This window comes from Melanotaenia boesemani, chromosome 19 (assembly GCF_017639745.1).
Source record: "Melanotaenia boesemani isolate fMelBoe1 chromosome 19, fMelBoe1.pri, whole genome shotgun sequence".
Taxonomy (NCBI): domain Eukaryota; kingdom Metazoa; phylum Chordata; class Actinopteri; order Atheriniformes; family Melanotaeniidae; genus Melanotaenia; species Melanotaenia boesemani.
The window spans coordinates 11042264-11052518 of record NC_055700.1 but is presented as its reverse complement, the minus strand read 5'-3'; the positions used below and the strand labels follow the sequence as shown (position 1 = coordinate 11052518).

Below are 10255 nucleotides of genomic sequence, written 5' to 3'. Positions count from 1 at the left end.
GACTGATGTTACGTGAATGCAACACGGTCTTTCGTATTTACGACATTCCGCCTGGTACGGGAAAGCAGCGCGAGGCCTACTGCTGCGTCGCTTTCGGAGTTTTCCGGTGTTGTACCGAAAAAAGCACCCCTGCAAAAGCACCCCCTCTCAAGGAACCTTACCAAAAGCCTGAACTGACCTGCTGATTATATATATATATATATATATATATATATATATATATATATATATATATATATATATATATACTATTATGCTTAAATGGTCTGTATGAGGTCACACAGAAATAATAGGACCAGGACCAACAGGGGTAGATTTACTTCTATATCTGACTCCAAATCCCTTACAACCCCCAAATTCACAACAGTTATTGATGATCATGGTCTGAGCATATTCCGAAAAGATCAAAGTGCTGAGACTAATGGGAACAGATTTACTGGGGAAGTGCATATTCTGGCAGACTGCACTGCCAGAATATGCACTCCCCCAGTAAATCTGTCCACATTATTCCTAATTTTATATATATATGTTTTGTTTTGTTTTTGCAGCGGGTTAGTTCAGGCTTTTGATAAGGCAAGATGCTGTTACTGTTCCTTGAGGGGGCTGCTTTTCACGGCAGGGGTGCTTTTTTCGGCACGACACCGGCTCCGCTGTCGGCTCTCGTTTCACCGGCTACAAACGTTGACACGAGACAGGTGTCCGTCCAAATGACCGACTCTTCGTGGGAGTGAATAGTTTGTTTTTTCAGCTTTATTTTTTATTTAAAAAGCTTTAAACAGCTGTTAAGTCATCATGAAGCTCACACGGAGTTCTTGCTTCACCGAATAACAACAGCAACAGCTGCAGCGAGACGCATATTCTTAATATGTAGCTGCCTTCCAGCAACCTGGGTGGTCTTTTTGTTTTTATACGAGGGCGTCAGCCTTGATTGTACTTTTAAAAACCTCTTTTCTGCTACGTTTTTTTCCGGACCTGACTCAGTCGGAAACGGCAGCAGCGCAAACGACGTACCGAGGAGGAGCATTCCCCTGAGGTTTATTACAGCGGAGGACGCATCAACAGACAGGGACTCGAGACCGAGACGAAGAACAGTCAACATGTTTGAGGCCAAAGGAATCCCCTTCGTCCTCCTCGACTTAGTCTGTCTGATACTGGGTATGTGTTTTAAATGCCTTTAACTCATTTATATAGCCTGTTTGTTGCTGTTACTGATAAGCCGATTTGCGAGCTGATATAATCTGACTGTTGGGGTATTTAGCAGCTTGCCATCACGTGAAGGGAGTGGTGACCGTCCAAGGCAGTGGGCTTCACTGAGACTTTTACTGAGTTTTTATTGATATTGTCAAATATAATTTGTTTGATGCGTAAACGTTGTTTAATTTGGATGGGTAATATGTACGACTTTTCAACTGGTTAAATGGTTATAGCCATCAGATTGATGCTATAGATATATATGTATTTTAAAATAAAGAGTCCATCTGTGGATGCAGAATATTATTGACAGTTCTTCTGATTAATAATACTGTATTAGTTAGATGGAATTTCTTATCATTAGTTTGATGGCACATGTAACGAGATTTTTTGCTGAATGTCTAAAATCAATATGTTGAAGATTATTTTTTCTATTCTAGATATTCACATGGGCCTATTCACTTTGTTTTTTGTTGTTGTTGTTAAAATTAAGTCTTTATATTTAGATTGATAACCAGCAAGGATCTTGTAGGTTTTCATGCCTCTAAAATCCGATGAATAATTACAACCATGAGTCATGGTAGAACTACTACATATTTTTTTCCCCACTAAAAGTCAACATATTCAATTAAGCTACTCATTCTACCTTACTTTTTTCTTTCTTTTTTTAATCAATGAAAATGCAACTGGATTCAATACAGGCCAGATGCACATGATGGTTCATTTTCAATGTTTGTTACCTTCAACTCATATCAGTTCCATGTTCATTTATCATAATTGGCCTTCAAACTGTGTGCTGTGTCTTCAGGTGACCAAAACATTTCCCAGACTGCACAGGATACTTGGCATTTTACTTAACTTAATTTAAATTTGTGCAAAACTAGCATGTTAAGCAGTCTGACTGTACATGAGAATCTTAGTGTTTGGATTGTAATTATTCTTCTAAGTGAAATAAACCATTCGATTATAACCAGGAGTCCGTGAGTCTGTTTCAAGGCTGTTAGCAGAAGTCAAGCACTGATGAGGTTTAGTAAGGATCCGTCTATAACAGTGAACCCTGATATCAAGGGCTGCAGTCCTGCAAGTTTTAGATCAGGGGTAGCCAACGTCGGTCCTCGAGGGCACCAATCCGGCAGGTTTTCCCTGCTCCAGCACACCTGACTCAAATTAAATGGATCCAACAGCCTATAAGGATCTCCACAATGACTTGTTAGTTTAAGTCAGGTGTGTTGGAGCACGGAAATCTGGAAAACCTGCCGGATTGGTGTCCTTGAGGACCGACGTTGGCTACCCCTGTTTTAGATGTTCCCCTGCTCCAACACACCTGATTCAAATCAAATGGATCCAACAGCCTGTTAAGTTCTGTACAGTGATGCATTAATTTGAATCAGGTGTGTTGGAGCAGTTAAACATCTAAATCTTGCAGGACGAAGACAAAGTGTTATTTTGGTTTTTATGTTTCATTGTTAAGCACTTTGTGAGTTTTATCTTGAAAGATGCTGTCTGCCCTGCAAAGGTGCAGTCTGACTATCACTTCATGATGACGTCCCATCTTGTTTGAATTCCTGCTTGTGTTGTTCTTACTCTCAAATGTAAGTCGCTTTGGATAAAAGCATCTGCTAAATGACTGTAGAATAGAATAGATTATAAATAAACATTTACTTATTTACGTACTTACTTAGTCACACAGCTGTTTGCTGTTTGGAACAGACCCATGAGTTGCCTATGCCTTAAGTGTCTGTGTCCCAACTCTCTGGCACCTCCAGTTGTTGTACCCGTCATCTCAGTATGGCACAGCTGAAGGTGTCAGCAGCAGCAGAAACTACATGCAGAATATTTGTGGATTAACGTACATCTTCATGTGAAATTTCATGTGCGTTTTCTCATGCATGTGGTTTGTGCATTACAGCTTTATAAACTGACCCCTACTTTTTACTTGGATGAATGTGTCTTTTTTTCTGCTATACAATGGGCTAAACAGGCCAAACGGTCAGAGAGATGACAGCGGCATTATGTGCAGACTATGGACTGTCAAAAGCAATCAGTATGATCTCTTATCTTTATGGTGCTTTCTATATGGAGTGCTTTGCTGTGTCCACAGCCTCAGTGTGCTTCAGACAAAAGCCACTCAGTCCTTTTATTTAACTTCCTGAAGAAAGCACATTTATGTGGTTTATGTCACCAGTGCTGTTTTTACTGATTTAGGTCTTATTTTGCAGAATTTGTAAATGAGTTCAGTAATGAACACTTCTGTGAGTCCAGCGTGGAAAAAAAACAAACAAAACAAATTCCCTTAGGGAATTGAGCTCAGGGAAAAAACAATCCACAATGAAATGATCCAATTAGTATTTCTTATTTTTCCAAAGTTTGATGTATTTTATTCCTTTATACATAGACTGCCATTGTTTTCTTCACACTGGGTGGCATGCTCTTTCTGTCAGGAGGAATTTAAGTACTGTGTAAAAGTAGACAGCTCCCTGTAAATTGCCCTGCTGTGTTGCACACCTGTTTGTCTAAATCTGTGGTTGAAGATGATCCCTGAAATGTGCCAGGTAACTTCTGAGTGGTTCCTTTGTGCTTCACAAACAAAACTGGTGCGCAAACGTCAAATATGCTGGTTCTGTTAGTACAAAATTAGCATCTCTGGTTTTTTTTGGCAAACAGTTAAAAGTTGAAACAAAAAGACAAGTGCAAAGACAGTCACAACATATGACTGTCTCCAGCCACTGGCTGTACACTTTAACCACAGCAACCGTCACAGAGCATGTTATCTCTGTGCAGACTTTGTTTTCTCTATTGAACAAAGGACATGAACAATAATCAGCCCTGGTTGACTCCGTCATACATCTGTCTTCTGCCGGGTCTCAGCACACTACTGCAGACAAAGAGACAAAGACACAATTACTGAAGGGCTGCAGCTGTGTAATCTCACCTGCAGCTGTGTTACACCCCACAAAAAAAAGCCAAGGTGAAAACCACATAACATGAGTTTGTTTTACATTTCTTACTTTCTGGTAGTCTATGAGCTTTTCTAAAGAACAGAATATCATGCAAGCAAATACATACAAAGTGTTATTTGTTAATTTTTTTTGATAACTTACAACTGATTCTGTAGTTTTTTCTTTCTTTTTTTTTTTTTTCTTATTCCTGGTTTGTAAATGTATTAAATTGCTGCGTTTCTCTGCATTTCTGCATATTCTTTTATGTGAATATGCTTTCCTGATATCTAAAACACCCTAACTCGGATAATTTTCACTTTTATAAAACATTTTGTCTTTTTTTCCCCCCCTTGATAACTCGTCCTGATCTCTTCTTTCACAGGAGGTCTGCCTCTGGCAGCCTTTAACCTGGGTAAAATCCGCCCTTACCAAAGGGGCTTTTTCTGTAATGATGACAGCATCAAGTACCCTTTCCATCACAGTACAATCACCTCCACGGTGCTCTACACTGTGGGCTTCACCCTGCCCATTAGCTGCGTAAGTAGGAGTTCCTCATAGCAGGTCCTGACTCATTGAAAGTATGTTGACTTGTCATAAGCAGGTGTAGCGCATGCGTTTTCAGGTGTGCCAAGGCTGTTGCCTCGGTATGATGCACGTCCTTTTTGTTGCCACACCTAAATAGAAAAATTACTCCATTGCTTTTATCGGGTACACGTTTTCTCTTCCTGTATTGGCAAGTCAAAATATCAACTGTGAGAAAGGTCTGTGGGAACTGATAAAGCAATTTAATAAAAAAGATATTAAGAGGTTAATGTACAGTGTGTTTTCAAATAGATGGATAACTGTGCTGTGAAGAAACGTAAAGGCAAAGAAGGATGTCCACTTAAAATCAGTAGATTCCAGATAAAAACCTACCTATAAATCCGTAAAGGAATATTCCAGTCCAGTTCTGTCCCAGAGCGATTATTCTCACAATGTGACTGCAGCAGGATTTCTGAGGCTTTAACTCAAGGCTGTTTATGATTTTTGGTTATTTCAGTCATTAATTAATTTAACTTAACAATTAAACATTTGGACCACCAAAACACACAAATGCAATCTAGCATAACAGATCCAAACCACAAAATAAGCTACTAATCTGAGCGTGGAACACAAACACAAGCCAGGCTTCTTCTGGATTTTAATACAGTTATTCAACCTGTTGGGTAAACTTTCAGTCGCTGTTATTAATCAGAGTGACAGACGTGCAGGCTACACCCTTTCTTCCTAAAATAGCTGCAATGCTCCTCTGGAACAGAGTGATTGAATTATGGAGAATATTGGAGACAGAAAGGGCTGCTGGTTGTGTATCCTCAAGTTTTGGTGGTGTCAATGTTTTTTTTTTTTTTCTTTTTTTTTCTTTAATCTATCCTGAGCGAATGTAACTGTAAGACCTTATTTGTTTTATCCTTATTGTTGTCTGTTAGTGGAAGCTGTGGGCAAATATATGTGAACAGAGCTGGAAAATCAGCTCTGAGAGTGTATGTTATACAGAAAGATAATGACGTAATTAATGAGTGCCCCTTTATTTGAGTGTTTTGGCTTCAGAGGCCTGTCTAGAAACACAATTCCTGCTGCTCAGGACACATCTCAAAGGAGAAAGGAATGGAAATGCACATGTTGATGCTACTCACAAATGTAATTTTTGTTCTCTCACTTTGACTTTTTTTCCTATTAACATGCACTTTTAACAGCATTTAACTGTCTGTTGCCATGCCAACACTTTAACCATTAATGATCCTGAAAGGCTGGCGATGGACACTGCCGCCTTCAGAGGATGCAGTGTTTTGTGAGAGCTTCTCACCTGACTGCTATCTCCTGCTTTGCACAAACACAGAGTTGCTTGATGGGAAGATGTCTGAATCCCTTTGATAATTTGTATTTTCTGTCTCTCTCGTTGCTTCTCTGCTAGCTGGACTCCCATTTGCAATACTCAATTTGCAGCACCGGCCTTTTCGCCGAGGTTTTTTCTGTAATGATGATACAATCAAGTACCCCTTTAAAGAGGACACCATTTCCTATCAGTTGTTAGGAGGTATTATGGTACCCGTCACAATACTCATTGTAAGTCCATATTGTATATATTTTATTTCTGCTAACAGTTCCCTCCTGTACTTTTGTTTTAATGTTTTGTTTGTTTTTTTTTTTTTTGCTTCCTCCTTTTTCTCCTATTTTACACCTAATTAATTCTCTGCATGCATGTTTTTTGTTGTCTTCACTAACAGTCGATAACATTCTAATCCCATGTTGAAGAAAATTTTAATCTTCGGCAGTTGAAACAGAAACATGTAAATTTCTGTTGTGTAACTTATCTACCCCAACGAAGCTGCAGTAACAGTTTGCAGAATGACACTAAATATAGCAGATGTGAAACTATTTGCAAGAAATCCAGTGGAAACATCAACCAGTTGCTGAAAAGATGCTTAGCTTTTTTTAATCTTTAGTATGGATTCTTTAGAAAGCTGACAGTCTAATTTAATCTTACTTTTACACATCTTCGTAATGATGAAAAAAGTAATTATTTTTTTAATGTTTTGCAGCACAAACAGTAGCATGTAGTCCTTATAAGATCAGTACTGATATGAAGCTGTCCTCAGATATGTTGTTGTAGTTTAATATCTCTGGGCCCGTAACCTATTGTCATTTTTTGTGACTCACATTCATAAGCACATAAACCTCAACATATACAGTGTGAGGAAATCATGAGTCATTCATCTCACCTACATGGAATTTGTGAACTTATATTTATAAGCTTAAATATCTGACTTATTCCATTAAAAAGCATACTTTCACTTAAACTCTACAGCATGGTTCTGAATTCAGCGTTTTTTGTCATTGAGTGGGCATCCTTCTTTGGCTGGTACTATTTAATTCTAAAACAGTGAAATAGATGCAAACCAAGAGACTGCCAATGTTGTCAGATGAGCAGTTAGATTTTGAGTAGTCTGTGCTTTTTATAATGGTTACAGATGATGATCAATAACAGTCTCAGTTCACGTCATTAAATGTGAAGCTGCAGGAATAAGAGGAATTGGTTAGCTAAGCATAAATAGTGGAACAAGTAAATAAGCTGCATTGTCTTTGTCCAAAGTCAAAGTTCACAGTTTAAAAGATTGTTTAATCCGAAGAAAACTGTCTTAAAATCACTTGACGGCCATCTAAGCCAAGCTAGCTGTTTCCAGTCTTCATGCAAAGTTAAGTTAAAGCATATGTTGGTGGTTTATTGTCTGTGTACAGACATGAGCATCAACGTACTTCTCTAATTTCCAATAGAGAATATCTTTACATCCTAGAAACTGTTTGTTAAATATACAAATTATTTCTGCAATCAGCATGTTGTTGTGATTTGAACTTTTTAATCATCAAACTAAATAATTATATTTGATTCAGTGTGTTATGTTAAGATTCTGGCTCTGTAGTTCAGTTAGCTAGTTCATTATGTTCAGTTTTAAGCTTTTTTTTTTATATATATACAAACCTGTAACCCTGTTTTTCTTCTCCTTCCAGATGGTTTTTGGCGAGTGCCTTTTAGTTTATCTAAACCGCCTCAAATCCAAGTCATCCTTCGGCAGCTATGTTGCCTGTGTTTACAAAGCCATTGGTACCTTCGTTTTCGGTGCTGCGATGAGCCAGTCTCTGACGGACATTGCCAAGTATTCAATCGGCCGGCTCAGGCCGCACTTCCTGGATGTGTGTAAACCTGATTGGAAACTCCTCAACTGCTCATTAGGGGCTTATATCGAAGACTTCACCTGCAGCGGAGATGCAACAATGGTCAATGAGGGCAGGTAAGTGTTTTGTTCAAAATATGTTATCAATTTTTTCTTCTTTTTTACCTTTGCCAGTTTTTAGTCAGTTCATCAAAAAAGGAACTTCATTGGGATGTTTCAGTAATGCAAGAAATATAAATTTAACACAAAAGTTTGCAAACCCTTTAGGATGACCATTTTATGTGGTGTGATGTGAATGAGAAACTATCCAAACAAGGAGGAAATTAACTGCTCTGTTTAGGCGTCCATTTCAACAGAAACTCTGCGGAAGAAGGGTGTTACAGGAAGGAAACAATAGCTCAACAAAAAGCACAACAAACCAAAATATCATTGTGAAGCACAGTGGAGGCAGTATAATGGTTTGTGGTTTCTTAGCTACCTCAATTTTATACCTTGTAATTATTGAGGAAACATTCAAAACTGTGTTACTTTTACTTTAGACTTTAGAGAAGTTGTGTAATACAAGACCACAAAGGACATAAGTAAATCAACAGAACAGCTGATGAAAAAATCTTAATTCTTCTCCAGGTTTCATAAGCAGCAACAGGAACCATCTAATGGAGGCTGTAACTAGATAAAGATTTTTGATGAGTTACTAAATTAAATAGATGCCATACTTTTCTTGCCTAGACTGTCAGTGATGCTCATTGTGTTCATTAAAGACATGAAAAGTACAACTGTTGGAGTACAGTTGTGATTTAAGATGAACATCACACCACATTTAATTAGTAATCAATGAAGAAATCAGAGCATGTCCACGGGCTTTACATGCTTTTTTTCTCTGTAAACATTTAACTTGCAAAAATTCAGTAGTCCTCACAGAGATTACTGAAATCTGGAGAAAAAAAAAAATCCAGAAACCACTGTTCTCTCTGTTTTGTAACATGCGCCATGCTGTAAGTACAAAGAGCAAAGGTTAATATGCCACCAAGGAACCTTTAAAGAATGGTATGATTATTTATTTTGGTCAGGCAGCTACTCTGTTTTTTCTTTAGGTGCCTAACTCTGAACATGACAAGTAAAAGCAATTTTGGATTTTTCTCCTGGAATAGATTAACTTTGTATCACAATAACAGGACTAGTTGGCAAAGTAATCACATCTTTAATACATAAACAACCAGAGTTATGTGTTTTAAGAGTTATAGGAGAATCATTATCAAGGCTTCATTGTCATCCATTGTGAGTTTGTGAATTATAAAAGCATGCTGTATTTGTGCAGCAGTTACTATTAACATGTAGTAAACATGATGCGTGGCAGTGCAACCAGTTCCAGCACACAAGAGCGGAGATGATAGGACCGAGTAATGTCACAGGAATGTAAAGCTTGTTTTCATTAAGGTCTGTGTCTGTTATCGGCTCAGAGCAGAGGGAAGAATAGTGGGAGGAGAGGATTTCCTCTTCTTGCTCTGATGCAGGCATAACCACAGAAGAGTAATAAGGGTGTACAGTTTGATATGAGCTGTGAAAAGCTTTCTGCTCTACCCTATTAATTCTTAGCTTTTATACTTCATAGCTTTGTTTTCTTTTAGATTTTTCAGAGCTGTAGTGTTTTAGAGTTTAAGAGTTGAATGTACATGTGTCCACCCGCGCCTCTCTTCTCAATTCACTGTACATTTATATGGGTGTGGTACACATTGTTGATGTTTCCTGGAACCCTGTTTCTTATCTGCAGGCTGCTTGCTTTATTTTTTAATGTAGCGGAGACGAATCCAGTGATTAAAGGCAGATCTTCAGAGCTTTTAAGATTGATTTCAGGATGCATAATGCTTCCAGCGTGTATAAGCTAGAAGCTATTAAGCTAGAAGTGAAGTGCAGTAAGAGAGGAGAGAGGAGGTCAGGGTGGCCTGCCCAGCGTCATCTTACAGTAACATGACTCCTCTTCCCCAAGAGAGACTACGTTGACTGTCAGAGCTGTTCTTGTGTTTGTTCAGGATGGCAAAATGAGAGATTATTTGTAAGGTGGGTTTCTTTAAGAAACTGCTTTTGACCTAGTGGAAACATCCAATAACCTGTCTCATCAGAACATGCCGTTTTGATGTGATGCTCGGGGATGTAGAGGTCAACAGTATCACTGCATTTGCCAGCTGGGTTGTGTTGCAGAGCCCTGCTTTGTCGACTCACTGCTGATACTGAAAACGGTTTGTTTTGTACTGATGATAGAGCAAAGATTGTCTGCTTTCCTCTGTTTTTATCTGGTGAACAAGATGTCTTTGGGTGCGTATTGTAAAGAGAAATGCAGAGTTTGTTTGGTAGGTTTGATGTTAGATGACTTTGCAGGGTGAGGATGTTTGTTTACCTGCAAATGTAACCAGGTTA

At 38.4% G+C, this 10255-nt stretch overlaps 1 protein-coding gene across 2 annotated transcripts in view; it reads left to right on the top strand.

The window, feature by feature from the left end:
- The first annotated feature begins 735 nt into the window (after positions 1-735).
- The window catches only part of plpp1a (phospholipid phosphatase 1a), a 13494-nt gene continuing 3974 nt past the window's right edge, over positions 736-10255 (top strand). The window contains exons 1-3 of one of the 2 annotated variants that reach the window (XM_041969955.1): positions 736-1155; positions 4513-4667; positions 7677-7957. In XM_041969955.1, the coding sequence (XP_041825889.1) occupies positions 1098-1155; positions 4513-4667; positions 7677-7957 (494 nt within the window). In that variant the 5' untranslated portion in view covers positions 736-1097. Of the gene's footprint in view, positions 1156-4512; positions 4668-6081; positions 6234-7676; positions 7958-10255 lie in introns of both variants that reach the window. The other variant, XM_041969954.1, reaches the window with a different exon arrangement.